General features: G+C 35.1%; 1 protein-coding gene across 1 annotated transcript in view; it reads left to right on the top strand.

Annotated features, from left to right (window-relative positions):
• LRP1B (LDL receptor related protein 1B) overlaps window positions 1-18,285 on the top strand; it is a 515,105-nt gene that overhangs the window by 383,242 nt on the left and 113,578 nt on the right. Inside the window, exons 43-50 of the mRNA XM_069021267.1 lie at window positions 657-861; window positions 8,894-9,086; window positions 9,529-9,654; window positions 11,642-11,770; window positions 13,155-13,274; window positions 14,250-14,363; window positions 14,553-14,702; window positions 17,248-17,370. Coding sequence (XP_068877368.1) covers window positions 657-861; window positions 8,894-9,086; window positions 9,529-9,654; window positions 11,642-11,770; window positions 13,155-13,274; window positions 14,250-14,363; window positions 14,553-14,702; window positions 17,248-17,370 — 1,160 coding nt within the window. The remainder of the gene's footprint in view (window positions 1-656; window positions 862-8,893; window positions 9,087-9,528; window positions 9,655-11,641; window positions 11,771-13,154; window positions 13,275-14,249; window positions 14,364-14,552; window positions 14,703-17,247; window positions 17,371-18,285) is intronic.

Here is an 18,285-nt window from a genome sequence, read left to right as displayed (position 1 = left end):
AAAAGTTTATGCTGTATTGTAAAATACAATTACCAAGGTATCATAAATAAACCACCCAAGCTCTGATGGAGATTGCAATGAGAGGAGGGTCAGGTTCTCATCAGTCCATGAGCTGGAATTACTTCAGCAGCCCAGTCCATAACATTTGTCTGTCATTGTTAACAGTAAAAAGGGGCTGACTGAGCCTCCTGTAGAGCACATTAAGGTCCTTTTCTTCCCATTATCAACTTTCTGCACACCAGTCCTTTGGTCGGTATCATAGCTCTAATATGGGAGAAGCTGCAGATTAATTTCACTGTTAAAGATTACTAATACACACATTAGCAGAATTAGGTTTATATAATTATACAGCTTGTATCTCTCTGTAATGGTAAATTACTGTAGAGACAAGATCAGGACTGAACAGATCTGTAAAAGAAAAAAATCTGTACTCCTATACAAATTAATGAACTAGGAGACTGCTGTAATTTCTATATATAATTTATTTATAGGCTATTACGTTTTTATATTCACCATTAATTATAAAAATTACTTATAGATGCCATTCAGAATTGTTTATGAAGGCACTTGGATTTTTTCTCTCTTGCTTATTTCGTAGAGAATTAAATTATAAAATGTATCTTATGGTTTTGTTTGTTATTTTGATTTTAATACAGCTTAATGTTTTGGACAAACTGGAATGAGCAGCTCCCAAGCATCATGAGATCCACCCTCTCAGGCAAAAATGCCCAGGTCATCATTAGCACTGATATTCTGACACCAAATGGACTCACCATTGATCACAGGGCAGAGAAACTTTACTTTTCAGATGGCAGCTTGGGAAAAATTGAGAGGTGTGAATACGATGGATCACAAAGATATGTAAGTAAACCAAAAATCCTGAACACGTTCATTGTATGTTTGTTTGCATTCATTAGCATCTTCAAAGTGAAATTGTCACAGGAAGTTTATTAACTGCCTAAATTTCTCCCAATAATAGTTGTATATTAGATTTAAAACTGAAGACTGTTGAAATACAAATAATGCTCAGTTTGCTCAGAATTTCTTTTGTGTAATTCTTGAGTGTTGCTCAACAAATCTTATTTCTAATGTTTCCTAACTTTATACATTTTTCATACATGTTTTATGTTGAAGCTCTCTCCATTACTCTTTCATCATAATATATTTTTGTCCTTGAACACTCTCTTAGTTTCACCTCAAGCAGATCTTTTACTAGGAATGTGCTGAAGGCAGTTGATCTGTGCTTGTGGTTTTGTTACATCTTTAGCACTACATTTCTCATATTTCATGAAACCTTCTTTTCAGGGATTTTGTATCTCCCAAAGTTCAGGATAAAATGAATGAAGGGCATGTTCTGGTTTGTATTCAGTTCCCAGTTTTACAAGAGAGTGCACATATCTCACTTTGATATCTATTAACTTTTAAAAAGTGCTTCATATGCAATGTATGAGCTTTGAAATATTTTTTCATCTTAAATGAAAATTACATGGTTTTCTGGAATCCTATCCAGAAATTCCCCACGCTATTTTTAGACAAAACTTTATCAGACTAAAATAAGAGAGCCAAGCTTGTAAGAGCAGAACTTAGGTACAGTCAGCATGGTTAAGCATGTGCTTTTCCTTTTTCCTTTTGTTTTCCTTTTTATATAAATTAACCATAGCTCACTAATGCTTTCAGATGCAGTAACTGTATCAGAAACTGGGCAAACCAAAACCAAATGGATTCTGAAGTTTTCAGTCTCTGACTATACACTTAGTAAAACAAAACTGAAGTACAAGGTAATTAGTAGGTTGTTATTAAACAGTTTTGCTTCATCTTTGCATAAGGTATAACAAAATAGGCATCACAGACATGAAATAGGACGTGATCCTACTTAGTTACAGAAACCATTACTAAAATACCACATTTTTTTATCAGGCCTTTGGCTTTCACTTTGCATCAGCAAGAAAAAAAGGGTCATTCAGTTTTCTCAGCAGTTGAACATTGAAACTTCCAGTTTTTCTGATTATCTTGTATCTTGGTTTGGCTTTCTGACAATTTAATTCTTCTTCCCCATTGCAGCAAACAAAAAAGCTCCTGAACACAATAATCTGAGTCCAGCATACTCTTCTGAATGGTTTTTGGGAGCTCTAGTGTGTTACACCAGTATCTGTTCTGGGATAATCACCTAATTCAATTGTCAGAAACACTGACCTGGCTTCTCACTGTTCCTGTATTACTTAGATGAGGATTGTTATACCAGAAGGAAAAGCCCAGCAGGCTGCTTGGCCTCCCCAGCAGCACTTCAGCAGAGTGGCTGATCATGCTGAAGACACATTTTTGTTGATACAAGGAGTGCCAGAATCCAACCTGGTCCCTGTATTATTGATCTAGTGAAAAATAATACTTCCAGGGCAGTTGCTTTACTTTGTTCCTATGCTGGCCAGCTGGATGAGATCCCTGATTTCTGTGACATCGATGCAAGTAATGGTTGCTCTGCTGTTCTGGTGATCTCAGATTCTTTGGGGTGTTTCAGTCATCAACCACCTGTCAAAAATAGTTTAAACACATTAGCCTTTTCCCCACTATCTCTGCTCCATTGCTCTCTAGTTTCAGTTAGGTTAACAAGGGTAGAAATGGGATAGTAGAACATGAAAGGCTAATGGTAACGTAATGAATTTTCTTCCAGATAGCAGCTTCTTTCTTCATTCTGCTCACCACCATAATCTAGTACAATGAATTAGTACAAAATCATTTAGCAGTATTGAACTGACTCTTTAAAGTGGATTGTAAGGGTGTATTGATTTTTGTGTTGAGCTGATATTTTAATGCTAGTATTTGGTTTCTGAAATACTCTTTCAAGTTTGGAAGCTTTTTTGTTATTTTTGTTCCTTTTTATTACTTAGAGGATACTAAGTTTGTTGGGGCTTGTTTTTTTAACAGTTTTTGTTCTGTTCTGTCAGATCTTCTGGTTTAAAATACAGAACTGGCAATTATGTTTTTCACAACTCTTTCCCATTTTCTTCCATTTTTTTTCCTGCCCGTACTTGGATTTAATATTGTGGCCACAGCTGCTTTTAACTGCTTAGTGCTTTAATTATAACATCTTTTTTTCATGAACACAGAAACTGAGCCAACAGCAAATAACACTAATTTCAAGTTTTAGAGTTATTTTTCCAATAAATCATGACCTACTTGGATTTATTTTTTCATTTTCTTCTTCAGTGTTAAGTATTTAGTAACATTTTACATGCGAAATACCATAAATATTTTTAACTTCCTGTAAATAGTTATTTTTTAACTTCCAGGATGGAATGTTTTGGTCCCAGTTATGGTTTTGTAGGCCTATGGGTGTGATTGTTAATAGGGGTTTAGAGGTGTTTCTGGTAATTAAACCTTCATGTAATTGCAACCTGGCAGTAACTGTACCTTTCAGTTTCTAGGATGTATGTTTTTATTCTGTTGAGTTTCTGTATTAAGACAGTTAAAGAAGTTCCATAGTTGGTGTTCAACTTCTGCTTTATTCAGTAACATTTTTTCAGATATCTTCTTCAGTCTCCAGCAGAAGTGCAAGCTTTAGGTTTGGTTGTACATTTATGAAAAACTTGAGTTTATGACTGACCTCTAAAATTACTTTCCATGTGTGTTGTTATATTTATTTCAAATACAAGTATCATTGAGGACAGCAGAATAATTTTGGCCAGTTCTGGGAAGGCATTCATGATGACATCAATGTTACCTTGAGAGGTGACCAAAAAACTCACTAAGGCAGGATAAAAGTGAGATCAGCCAAGGCAGCTGGAACAGAGAGAAATTATGCAAAACATGAGCAATTTGAAATGTAGAATGTCTAACTCCATTAAAATAAGACTGTGCTAGAAAGTATTAGAAGAGGTTCTCACCAAGATCTGAGTATTAGCAGTTAAAAATTATGCAAGTCCTGAATGTAATTCTGTGTTGAACAATCTTGTTGCTGTATTCTCTATGTACAAATAAATATTCAGACATAAAAACTAACCCAAAGGAACATAATGTTGACTAGAAGGCAGATATTTTAATTAGCTTTGATGGTTGGTCTAGGAAAAATATAAAATTGAGCCTACTTTCATAGAGAAATTACTTCATCAGTTTCTGTGGTTTCTCTTTAATTATTTTGAATGGCACTGGAAACAATAATAGTAGAGAAACAAGAAAGGCCAGTTAAAAAATTCGTTGTTTTTAGCACAATATGCACAATTTACCACCTGGACATTTAAGTTCACCATGGTTTACTTCTCCTGTTTCCCCCTATTATGATTGTTAAGGGAACAAGAGTTAAGTTCTGGGCTTTTTAATCAAATCATCTTTCTATGTTTGAAAAGCAGCTGGAATAGCATAGATATTCTTGGCAATTAATGGCACTGGAAGTAAAGTTGTGGACTTCTTAATTTTCTCTGTCCAGCAATACAGATACAGTAATTGTAGAAGGAATGTTCCATCCTTGATTCTTTTCTCTTGCAAATATATATAAAAAAAATTTTGTTTCTCACCTTTCCAAATGTCAACGTTTCCCTTCAACATTCATCTGAAGAAGCCCAAAACCAATAGAAAGAGTGAAATACCCACCCCCTACTTAATTTGTTGTTTTTCTGAGGAGTTCTCTTCAGTGACATTGATGAGTTGCTTTCTTTCAGTAGTTCTGTAAAGAAGTGCTAAGCTTGAACCTAATCAAAGTTATTCCCTAGCCAAAGGCAGTAAAATGCTCTAATCCCTGTGAGGCAGATACCTGGTTGAGACAGATCCAACATTTTTAGTTTGGGACAGTTTGCTGAAATATCTTGATGTCCAGTGTTGGTAGCCTGGTAGAAATTAATTTAAAGAAGGAATTAGTGAACAGGTAAAACTAATCTCAAAAGCTGTGGAGAACAAGATTATTTATAATACCTCAGGATCTAACAAAATTCTGGGAGATTGAAATAAATCTAACATTAGATGAAGTTGTCATTGTCATTTATGGAGCTGAAGATAATTATCATAATAAGCATGCAGTTTCAAAGAACCTGGTTAATATAATAGTGGTAAATAAAACTAAAACACAGCTGTGTACTTTCCCTTTCCGTGGCACTGAAAATACAGGGTTTTTATAAACAGTTGTTTAATCTGTCATTCAGCTGAACTGCAAACTAAGTAGCAGCTGGAACACTGCAAATTCAGCACTGAAGTTTGGTTTCAGTGTCTTAGATGTTCATTGCTATCGTGGAGAAACAAAAATGAATTGTTGAAGAGGAAGCACTTCTGATTTTGTTACATTGGGCTTAGAAAATTCCGTGCAAGCATGGAATTGCTATTCTTGGCAAGCGTGGTCTCCTGGTATGTCCATTGTATCCTTTTCTATAATTCCAGTTATTTAGAAGGTAAAAGTGAAAGGTAAAATAAATGAAAGGAAAATTCATGCATTAAAGCTATGTTGAAAATAGTCTTCATTCAAACCAATCAACAAAAAGCCTCACAACAAACACAATCAGGAGTTTAATCCAAATGTACCTTTGTTGGTAAATAAATCAAATAAATAAAAGTTATCACTTAAATTATTTCATTTTCCTCCATTTGTGCAGCAGGTTTCCCTGTATTTCTGTCTCATGTAATTTTTTTTCTATACATTCCTTTTCTATAATCTTTTAAAATCATTATTCATAGCTTAACAATAAGTATAGGATATTATTTTGTGTCTTTCATTTTAAACAATAAAATAAATAACATTGACTAATGTGGTGCTCTGTATAAATCAGTTCTATCAGATTTTTTATTATGCAATTGACTTTAAATTGTCAGTATTTTTAACCTTTTTAAGTATAGTTTTGTGTACTAGAATTTTTATTCTGCTTTAGACCTCTAAGTAGGTTTAGGTATCTCTAGAAAAGATACCCTTAAAGAAGAACCCTTAAAAAGCATTTAAGAGCTTTATTATACAGTGCTGCCCACCCATTTATTAGGCATTTTGAAAGAGAAGTATTATAAATAATCCATTAATTAGAGTTAAAATACTAAAAAAAATGTATGTCATATTTTAAGCTGGTGCATTAACTTTATTCACACCTCTTTTTAAAAAAATTCAGTATTTCTATAAAAGTTTAGTGTTGTCATGATAAGAATCATTGAGTCTAGTTCTTACTGACAATCTAATAAGAGTTTTATATAAATCATCAAAATTATAATATTCTGTCAGAAATTCTTCTCTGCCTGACATGTCTACCTGGCTGGCTCCAGTCCTTTTTCAGTCATGTTTTTCTGGAGAAACTGCTACACAGATCTCAAATTAGAGCTGTTACATGCTAAACCAAAATATTTCTGGACAACTTAAAAAGCAGAATTCAAAAAATAAAAGATCACTGTTAAAATTAAATTGGTTTTCAACTTCTGACATCCCCCAGCCTCCACTCTCATCACTTTGCATAGAAAATGTTTTATGTTACTCAAGGCTTGATATATCTCCTGTAACAGAATGTTGGTATCATTTAGTATTAAAACATGGGCTGTACTCTTGGATATATCTGACTTCCATTCTTGCAGGTGGAAGAGATGGTAGGGATGTCTTTTCATGATTCCTTAAAGTTTTAAAATTGTACTAAGTTTGTTGCAATTTTTGGTATAAATTCAGACTTAAAAAAAATAGAAATAAGATTGTCACAACTTTCAGTGCTATTCTATAAATTAGAATGTTAAAAGGGCTGTAAAGCTGGCCAAAAGCTGATAGAAATATGAACTCTTTATTTTGGATGCTTGAATAAAACCAACGTCCTTGGATAGCACTGTGACATAATACAGAGATTCCAGGAAATGAAATACAGTGAGCAATAGTGAAAAAAACTTGGGTTTTTGACACTTTATTTGGATCTCAGCTCTCCCAAGGTTGAACAGCAATGATCAGTTCTCTAATGAATTTGCATTCTATTGTTCCAATCTGAGAGAAATTATGACTCTGCTGCCCAACACAGAAAGCTGAGCAGGGCAGTGCTTTAGCACTGGTTGTAACAATAAAATCTTTCTGACTGGGATGGTTTCACACTAGCACAGAGAAGAATATGGGGCTGCAAAATCTGCATGGCCAGATTTCATACAGGTCTTTCAGAAATATACATGATTTATTTTTTTCCTGAAATGTCTGAATATGAATAGTGCAGGCTTTTAAGAGTATATTATGAAAAGTGTCTTACTGTAAATGTGCACAATTAGAGAGGAAATCTTTTGCCATTAATATATTCCCATTTATCTTTTAATACTTTTAGTTCTGGAAAAAGGTTGGTTAGAGAAAAGTTGTCCTCTTGGGACATTTATCACTGGGAAAAAATCTTTCCTGGAAAAAAGGATTTGCTGTCCAACCCTCTTTGAAATATGCAGAAATACATGATGTGCATAGTGAAGCAGAATTTGTTATAATTATCTGATTAATGTAAGTAATTTTGACATTCTGTCTGTATAAGTGAATTTAAACATGGACAGGAATGCTCCTGTGCACAGGACTAGAATGATTTATGTTAGCAGATTGTTGAGATACCCTGCCCAGTGAATTGGCACAGGTGGGAACAAACCTGGAGCATCCCTTGCTATTGAATCCTGCAGAGTTGGGACACCTCCTTAGTCTCCAAGGCATAGCTGTAGTACCAAAGCTGGGTGCTTTAGTTTCACAAAATGAAGTTTGGATGTTCTGTATATTAGGTGCATTTGTTACATGGAGAGAAAGACTTCCCACACACCCACAATGACTTATTTAATAATTAAGTATGGGTTTGACTATTACTACTCCTTTTTCATTACAGCATTTTTTAAGGAGTTGTCACTGAGCCTCCCCTTGCAAGCACAAAGGGCTCAGACCCATCAGATGTGCTGGTTCATGCAGATTTCCATGAAATCTCATTGTTGTTATAAACTCCCTCTGGGAAAGGGGATAAAGCACACAAAGCCATGGAAAACCATGGTGATTGAACTAGAGATGTGTTAAAGGATATTATTTTTCTGGTTTTATCCCAATTTCTCTATGATAAGCAGCACACAAACATTGGATTCCCTTTTTTTTTTTAACCTGAGTCAGAATTGATCCCACTTTATAGAAAAAATAAGCTACTATTTTTTTCCCATAGAAACCTGGAATACAATTCAATAAAAACAAAAAGAGTATTACTTATCTCTATTATCTAATGGAGCAATATTAAACCCCCCTCCAGTAATTCTGTTCAGCCAGAACTAAATTTTCAACTAAAAAAGCAATTAAAGAATTGTCAGATTCTTCAGAAAAGAAAGTGTTAATGTGAAATTTTTAATTCTGATACCTGGAAAGAAAGATGCAAATATTATTTAGGAGCTGTGATTTGGATTTGGATAAAATTCATTGTATTTCTAGAATTTTCTTTCAAACCTTACTATATAGTGAACTGCAATTCATTTTTTTCTTCTAGCTTTTAAACTGATTATTACTGTGGTGAGATTTTTTTTTCTAAATTCCAAAACGTGAAACATTTGTCTTGCATTCAGGTTTCTCATGTGATGATGTGGTGAGCGCTCTTCAGTTCTAAAACTCTTCACTTCACTTTGGTTTATAAAGGTTGAATTTTTAGACTTTGAGCCATGCTGCAAGAATCTCTTCTCTGTTGGAGCTATTAAGCAGGAAGAGTGTTGAGTAGGTATTTTTACAGGCATGTTTAGATAAACTGATTTTTTTAATTAACAAACAGATGCCTGGTTTTCTGAAATTTACATGCCTGTAGCATCCTTTATACACATTTTAAATGCTGTTATCTCATTTTCCCAGGTGCTGGATGTATAAATGTATTAAGTGTTTTGTCTAAAAGCGATGGGAGTCGCAGTTTGCACTTTAAGGACTTCTCATTCAGTGACAGCGCTTCTCCTCCTGTTTCCCCTCTGCACTTTTGCATTTTAGGTCATTGTTAAGTCTGGCCCAGGCACCTTCCTCAGCCTGGCTGTGTATGATGAGTACATCTTCTGGTCAGATGGAGTGAGGAGAGCCATCCTGCGTTCCAGTAAATACACGGGAGGAGACACCAAAGTTCTCCGTTCCGATATCCCGCACCAGCCGATGGGAATTATTGCTGTTGCCAACGACACCAACAGTTGTAAGCTACAAAGCAGTTTTCTTAATGCCAATATCATTAATTTCAGGGATTTTACTTAGTTTTAGCCAAGTTAAAAGATTACATGGCGTTTCATAAATTCTTTTGTTCAGAAAAGATGGGGTATAACCTCTTCCCAAGTAAATAAGAAGTATTCAGAATTTTCTGCTATGGGTGTTGAGCTCAATGGATAGCAGTTAAATATTTTGTTGTTAAATTTCAGCAGCTTTAAATGTTGCAGGTTTTAAAAATTGTTATTTTCCAGCTGTTTGTTTATCTTTAGCATGCCAGCATCTGAGGGATGCTGACATTTTCATCCGAGTGATAAAACCCAAATCAATTGCCCGTGAATCTGAGATATGGTGATCTTTGCTCTCTCAAAGACATTGGCCATTGAAGCAAATTTAATAAAAGAGAGTTCATCTCTTGCCGTTGGTTTTTTCAGGTGAGTTATCTCCCTGTGCACAACTGAATGGAGGCTGCCATGATTTATGCCTTCTGACACCTGATGGACGAGTGAACTGCTCATGTAGAGGGGACAGAGTCCTGATAGATGATAACAGATGTGTGAGTAAGTAATGGTAGCTGACACGATGCTTTTCTGTGCTGTGAGGCACTTGGCTTTCATAAGACAGTTGGCCCAAGCCATTAGTTTTATTTCTTCTATACACTGTAAAAATTGATCTGGCAATTCAGCAAAACCAGGCTTTTAACTCTTTTTTCTTATACGTCTTTTGGGAGGGTTAAAAAGCATTAATACTCTTCTTAAAACTCCTCTTATGGTCGTGGGATTTCTTATTAGTAGTTAGGACTTTAACATAATTACTGCTGAGATAGAAATATGTGAATTTATCCTTCAGGTCTGTCTAGGGTTATGTGGGATAATTTACTGAAGTTGAACTTTAATCAAAGCACTTTCTCACCTCTCTCTTTTTGTTGTCAAACCAGTGATTGGCAGTGGAAGTAAAAGAGGTTCAGCAGATAAATTCATATGCCTAATAATTTATTTTATAATAATTAAATGGCATTTATATTTTCCAAATGCACTGCAACTCTTAAAATTCTCTTAGGTAAAACCACGTTTAAATTGTCACCTAGAATATGATGAAAGATTTAATCTTCTAAATTATTCTATAGAATGTTTGCAGGAAATATTGATCTGAGCTATTAGAAAAAAGAAATAAAGGCATTAAATGTTGGAGTTGATTAGCACGGAAGGGATGGAAACGAGACAGACTTTAGTTGTGAGATCAAAAGTTTCTTTCTTCGTAACTCAGTTGAAAGGGATACTCAATAAAATTGAAAGTTAGCAATTCCAGCTGAGAAAAGGAATTAACTGTCCTTTCACAGTGTAATTAGGCTGTGTAACTTCCTGCCAGTCAAGAGTCTTGAGACAAAGCTTCAGTGAAATTCAAAGAGGGAGAGATGATGATATGGGTAATGACTACTCCGACTACTTACTTGTCATCAAAGAAACAGTCTGAAAGGCAGTAAAATGCTTTGTTTCTGCAAGATGGAGTTTGAAGCAATCTCTACAAGGGTGTCTGGTTGGACTTGAACTGAGGGCTGATTATCCTGTATTTATGTTTTTCTTTTTTTTCTAAAGATTCCAGTCTAAGATGCTGAACTAGATGAACTAGAAATGTAATTGAGAATTACTGTCCCTAAGATCTAAGCTCCTACAAGGCCAGAAAATGGAGGGAAAAGAGATAAAAACAGTTAAATTAAAATTTAAGGGACTATATGAATCATATTCAAGACCAGATCTTACCTTGTCCAGAATCTATATTTTCCCTCATGTTTGAATCAAATCAAGAAATGCTTTCAATTAATATTGGCTTGGCTATTGCAAAAAGCAGACATTGGTTCTTCCTGAATTTGTGCTGAAGTGATTAGAATGGAAACAAGAAAGAAGCATAAAAATTGGGTATCGTTTTCCCATTGTTCTTCTCCTTGAGTTGCCCTAAATACTCCTCTTTTCTCTCCACTTTGATATTTTGTTGAGAACCATGCTCACAAAGACAGATGTATGACCTATCATGGAGTTCATGACCAAATTGTTGTGTCCAATTCGTGGTATGTTTTAGTTTCTTAAGTAAAAGACTAAAAATTTTAAATGTGCACCAGGTTTTCTTCTAAAATGATAGATAAAACATCCTCTAGATGAGAAGGGGAGGGGTTTTGTGAATAAAAGAAATAAGATGGAAGCAGCAGGTTTTCTGCATTGGGGTTTAGGCTGTAGCATTCAAGCTGGGGGTTGGAAAGGCACGGGTGAGTAGAAGGAAGCTGAGCACAATAGTGGCAAAGTTCTTATCACAGTCAGTGCCTCTGAGTTGTTTCACTACATGTTCCTTCATGGATATTCGTCAATGTATTTTCTTTTACAGGTTCTCCTTGTAGAAGCTTTTAAGTTCTGATGCCATGGTGTGTTTTACTGTTTTGTACTTAGGTTTTCAAAATTCACGTAGGTCAAATTTGAAATGCAGTCAGCATTCTTTCTCATCTTCACTAGCTGTAAAAGCTTTTAAAAGTTACCTGTTAATGTGTTTTATTTTTAGGTAAAAATTCTACTTGCAACATCTATTCAGAGTTTGAATGTGGGAATGGTGAATGCATTGATTATCAGCTGACTTGTGATGGCATTGCTCACTGTAAGGACAAGTCTGATGAGAAACTTTTCTACTGTGGTAGGTATTTCCAGATCTTTCACCTTCCTGTTGTAACTGTGGTGTCACACATGCTTAGATTGCTTCCTCTGTGACTTCTCTACTTCTTTTCACCAACTTCTCAGCCAAGATGCTCAGCTAGAAAATGGCAACACACATTAAGAAAACCCTTACATGACGTGGAGAAAATTATATGAAAATATTTTTTTCTTTCAAACTTCATGTATTAACTGACATATTTTCTAAAAAGCATCTCAAACGTTCTCATATTTCTGTCTCTAAAAAAAAATAAGGAAAAACACAGCTAGCTGCTTTTTCAAAGATGGAAGATACTTATTCTGCAATACTGAAAAAATATATGAATGCTGGTTTATAGATTTATAAATAGATCTATAAATACAAGATTTGTTGCCCAGAGAAGCTGTGGCTGCCCTAGAAGTGTTCAAGGCCAGGTTGGAGCTTGCAGCAACCTGGGGTAGTGGAAGGTGTCCCTGCCCATGGCAGGGGTGGAATGAGATGGTCTTTAAGGTGCCTCCCAACCCATTCCATGATTCTGTGTTTCTGAGAGCCATCAATTTGTCTTTCCATGGGTTTGCCACATAATTCTGTGAAGGACATTCTATTAACTTGCAATGTGCCAGTGAACATTTTGCCTCATTTAAATCAACCATACCAAATTTTTTTGCTACGCATTGGGAAAAAAAAAAAAACAGGAAGAGCAGGGATTCTGGGATGCACTAGGTCATATGCAGGGTATTGCTTGCTGAACCTGATAAAGAACAGGATGGTGGACTCATTATTGTTGATTAACTAATGCAGTGAATGTTATTATTGTGTCTTCTGCAATAATTAGGGCTTTAGTAAACCAGTCCTGAATTTTCCAACATATCCTTACTTAAAATTCATTTACTCTTCAATAGTGTTCTTGAGCAGAATGGTGTTGGTGCTCAGAAATCCAGAAACCTCTCTGCTAATATTTGTTGTTATTTTATTCTCCATTTATTGCTATTTTGGTTTAGGCCAAATTTGGTATGCTTCATTCCATATGATCATGATATTGTTGCCATATGCAAACACACTCCCCAAAAAAGTGTCTCAAAACAAATGCATCTAAAGTACATGGGTGATTTACACCACAAGATAATGAAAACTGGGAATTTGGCTTCACCTTTTCTTTTTTTTTTTTTTGCCATTCTTTCTTATCATGCTTTATTGATTTTTCTGTACCCCTTTATCAGTCCAAGTTCTTCTGCATAAGAGATGAACAATTTCTGAAGGTTTTTTCATGTAGCTTCGAATGCATTATCAACTAAAACACTTTTTTCTGGATTGTTTGTTTGGATTGAGTGTAAGGCTGTTCTCATGAAGTGTCAATCCAATCATGTGCTTGTATTTACCTTCCCAGAAAACAGAGGCTGTCGGAAGGGTTTCAAGCCGTGCTCCAATCGCCGCTGTGTTCCCAGTGACAAAGTCTGTGATGGGGCAAATGACTGTGGTGACAACTCTGATGAATTTGACTGTAAAGGTAAATGGCAGTAATTTCCAAGGTGATTTCGGAATATTGCTTTGTAAATATTTATTATGCAGATTGGAGTAGCTGGAAAAGAACGTGTGATTTAATCACATGATGGGATTGATAGAAAGGCTGATTTTTGGTTTGCACCTACAGTCTTCAAGGAGGAGAGGGGTTTTGACTATAAAATGTCAAATATATGCATTATATATAATATTTTATCTGTATAAAATATAAAATACAGGTGCTGTTCCTTCTGTGAAGTAATGAGAGAGTAACTTTACTGCAGACAGGTTGAAAGATGGGTGATTTCTTCTCTGCATCTGCTTCTTCTTTGAAGCAGCAAATGCTCTGTTTCTCTGCTTCTCAGATGCATGGCAATGTCTGTGTCCTTTGCAAAGCTTGCTAGAATTGTTCTCCTTTTTATATCAGAATTGACTTTTTGTTTTTTGTCTTACAACATGAATTTTTATATCTGTACATCAGCCAATGCACGAAGACCACAAATCCTCTCTTACAATTCAGAAAGGTTGGAGGGGATATTATTCCACAAGATATATAACTAAAAAGGTAGATATCTGTAATAATTAGCATTTTTTTTGAAGGCACCAAATAATTTTTAATCATTTACCTAAATATAAGTAGAGGGAAAAACATATAGGCAACAACCCCAAGCTGGTTTTACAAGAAAGAAATCTGAGAGATTCATGGATGATCCTGAAAATGCTTCTTCCTGCCTCAAATATTGATTATCTCAAAATGAGTTTAATTACCTAGAGACGCTTCCACGCTAAAAAAAAATAAATTAAAAAATTAGAAACTTACACGTGTAATAAACTCAAACTCATATGTCTGCTGGAAGGTACAGTGTGTTCTGAATGCCTCATTCTGAAAGGCAGAAGGCTTAAACATCATCATATGTATAATGTGCATCTGAAGAGTCTGTTTAGCACACAAATTTACATCCTTTATAACCATATGTTCCAGACTCAGCCTGTGCCTCCACAGAATTCCGCTGTGCAGATGGGGTTTGCATCGGGAAATCAGCGCAGTGCAACCAGATCATTGACTGTGCAGATGCTTCGGATGAAAAGAGCTGCAGTAAGTTTGTGTTTGTGCTCCCTCACAGCATCTGCTCCGTGATTAGTCCTTGTTATGTAGCAGTTAATTCCTGGGCACTGCTGCTCGGGATAGCGACGCCTGCGTGGTCTCCTCGAGCTCAGGGTGAAAATGAAACTGTGAGGCTCTCAGTCTGTGATAGGTGTGTGGTGATTTGCTGTCTTTTTCCAGATAATACAAACTGTGCCTACTTCTATAAACTTGGGATAAAATCTTCAGGATTTATCAGCTGTAATTCGACTTCCCTCTGTATACTGCCAGAATGGATTTGTGATGGATCTAATGACTGCGGAGATTATACAGATGAGCTAAAATGCCCAGGTAACTGTGAAAAAGTAAAATAAATAAAAAAAAACCAAACCAAAAACAACCCAACAAGCAACAGCAAAACAACATTAATTTACTTTTTTAAAAAAGAACAGGGTTTTTTTTTTTGGGGGGGGGGGGTTTCTCATTGTGTTGCAAAATGTTTATTCAGTCAAAACTGATTTTATTTAACAAAGAGATTAATATAATGCCAAATGCAGTTTATTCACCTTTATTTCGTGTTTCATGGGATTATGCAAATTATTACAAAAGAATACTGATTTTTTTTTTTTCTAAAGCAAACTGTAATGCCTAGCTTTCTATTTCCTCCAGGTTAGGTCTGTCATTTGTCATTTTTATTTAAGTAAAACACGAGTCATTAAAATGTCAAGCTCATCAAGCATCAGCATAATCACTCAGGAACTTTTATTAGCCACCGCTTTAGTGGGTGGTATTTTTCTTGCTGACTTGTTTTACTTTCTCTTTTATTTGGTCCTTGGAATAGGCTGCCAGGGTAGAATCCAGGGTTATTGCTTTTGTGATAGTTCTGGTCTTCAGCAAGGAGAAAAGGGATCATGACAACTTGAGCCCCAGACTCAGGACTGAGGTTATTGCTCGATATTTAATGTTAGCCAGCAAATTATTCACAATATTCAATTCTTTCCTAGTGAAGGAGGGCATTTATGTGTTTGCTCCATTTTTATCCAGAACCCCTCATTTGCATTTGGGAATATTAAGCACAAAATGTCAACATTTTTTATTTCTATTTGTTTTTATACTTGATTTATTCTAGAGTGAAACTAATCTCCTGTTACCCCTAACTCTTTCCTCTAAGAATAAGCATTTAATAAAAGTAAATATTTCCTAAATAGTACATTTTATTACATTGTAAAATTAAAACTTCAAATTTTATGTTATTTGGTGCCATCAAAATTTTGCCTGGTAGTGGACATAATCTGATTATTTCCATTTAATATTCTCTTTTTCTGTGTGATAATCCTGTTATGTCACCAGAAGTTTCTATCAGAATTCTTGTGTACATTGTGCCAAATTTATTGATGAAAATATTACCAGGATCTAGAGAAAGCTGGGACTTCAGCAGTACAGTCAGCCAACCTGACATTAAGAACTTCCATCAATCCTATGAATAGATGCATATTAAGTTAGAGTTACCATTCTAATCTCTACATTCTCCAGATCATCTCTTAATTATGTAAATGTATATAACCCTTGATTTAGCTCAAAATAGCTTAGTTTTGCTGTATTTCCATACAAAGAAAGGGTTTTTTTTCCGTACCAAGGAAAATTTTGAGGGCAGTGTGCTACAGCTTCAGTAAACTAATGTTGCATAAGTACACTAATGTGCATTTTATTCCATTGTCCATTTATTTGTATTACTTCTCTCTGAATTCCAAATGTGTGCCAAAATGTTCCATCATTTCAATGTGTGACTAATTGCCTGGATCATTCCTCCCTTTACTTGGAAACAATACCATTCCCACCATGTGATTGCCTTTGCCATTTCATTCAAAACTGACCAACTCTGGCACATTAAGTTTTTGAGTGTTGTTTCTATTATGAATATTGCAATTCCCATTAGCAGTTTGGTTCAGTGTCATTGTTCTTACAGAAAATTACAGCAAAATACTCATGTAGGGTAGCTGTACTTAGAGAATCCTTAATGTCTACCAAGTCATCACAGATGTCCCACTTCTTTCTTTATTCTTTCTTTTTTTTTTTTTTTTTCATTCATACAGCTGTAGAAGCCATAAATGTTTACTTTAACTTTCCTTTTCAAAGAGAGGAGGCTGAAAATAAATACAGTACACTGAGGGAACAATGAAAACCATGGCAGAGAGTTTCAGTGGTTTCCAGTGCTTGGAACTCCTGAGTTTTCTCAGGACCTTGCTTAAGATTTTGAAAATAAGCTGTTATTAGACTAATATTTGTGCTTGCATCATGAAAACTCTATATGTGACATTTTCTCTCCTCAAACCTGGTTTCTAAGCATTCATAAAAATCAAATTTTAAATTACTTTCTGTCTCTACGAAATAAAAAAGACAGAGGAGAAGTTCTTAATTTCTGACCAAGTCTGATCCTCTGGCTCCAGCATCACTGGTGTAGCTCCTGTTAGTCAGTGCATGCATGAGATTTGTAGCTTCTCCCAGTGACAAAAATACTGCCACAATTAGATTATCTTGTAAATGACAGCAGAAAGATCAGAAGGGCAATTTCTTCAGCTGGTGTAAACCAACAAGCAATGTTGACCTGCCTGACCTCAAAACCTGTAAACTGAAGTACTTTCCTCTATAGGCCTTTTGATTTAGTTTGAAGCTGTGCTCTAATTCTTCTCTAAAAATATAAAAAATAACTATTTCAGCTCCCTAAACTAATTAGCTATCACTTTTTTTTTAATGAACACAAATTATTTACTTTTTTTTTCCATTTTTAAACATAAACACTTTGTCCATCAGTATTCAGAAATTTAGCAAAAATGTATTAGGCTCCTAATCATACTAGTAGAGACCATTTTACATTACATTCTTTATTTTATCACAGTTCAAAACAAACCCACATGTGAAGAAAATTATTTTGGTTGTCCTAGTGGAAGATGTATTCTGACCACCTGGCTTTGTGATGGGCAGAAAGACTGTGAGGACGGAGTAGATGAATTGCACTGTGGTGAGCATTTTGTCTTATTTGTATTTCTCTAGTCACTAATGCACTTTGGCAAAGAAGTGTGCATTTATATCTCAGGGATTATATAAAAAGTTCTTTGATGCTGTATTTTCAGATTCAGCTCTAATACTCCATGCTGTCAATACCTTAAGTTCTATTTCATGCCAGAAGGAAAGCCCTTTAATTTATTTTTTTCTCTCTTAAGGATGTATTTATATACAGAGTTTTCTATTACTTTAATATTTAACAATTTCACTAATTCTTCACAGCTCCTCATTAGAAGAGTTTTATCATGAATTTGAAGAGTTAGAAGAGTTTTATCATGAATTTGAGTCACTATCTGGACCCCAACAGGAAATAGCCAAACACCAAAATAGGCATTCCTTTGCATCAGAGGCCATACAGATGTAATTATTTAAAGTAATGACAGAAGTGATGTAAATAAAATACAGCATGAACTGCAAACTGGGTTAAGGGTCTGTTCTCTCTCAGATCTTTTCAGATTCTTAAATTTTACCTGAGTCACAAAGCAGGTTGGCTTTACTCCTGGTGGGAGCTGGTCTTTCAGTTTGTATGGATTACCTGAACTGATTATTTTTGTAGTGAAATTGTACCAGAACAGCAAAAAGCAGTGCCAAATTTTCCTATTCCCTATTTAAATAACACCTGAAATTTGGGTATTTTTCAGTTTTTGTGGTGTTTTTGCTTTACTTCCTACTGTGACTGAACATTTTATATCACTCTCTTCATGACCCAGTTCCCATTAACATGCTTCCATATTTGCTTTGCAGTTTTCATTGTATATTTTTATCTTATAACTTCAGATTAGGAACTGCTCTGCACTGTGGCAATCAGAATCTTTTCTGTTGGCCATGTTTGTCAAGCATAACTCAGTGTTTACATTTCCAGGTTTTATTC

This window comes from Aphelocoma coerulescens, chromosome 7, assembly GCF_041296385.1.
Source record: "Aphelocoma coerulescens isolate FSJ_1873_10779 chromosome 7, UR_Acoe_1.0, whole genome shotgun sequence".
In the NCBI taxonomy this organism is placed as follows: domain Eukaryota; kingdom Metazoa; phylum Chordata; class Aves; order Passeriformes; family Corvidae; genus Aphelocoma; species Aphelocoma coerulescens.
This window is presented reverse-complemented; position numbering and strand designations above follow the sequence as displayed.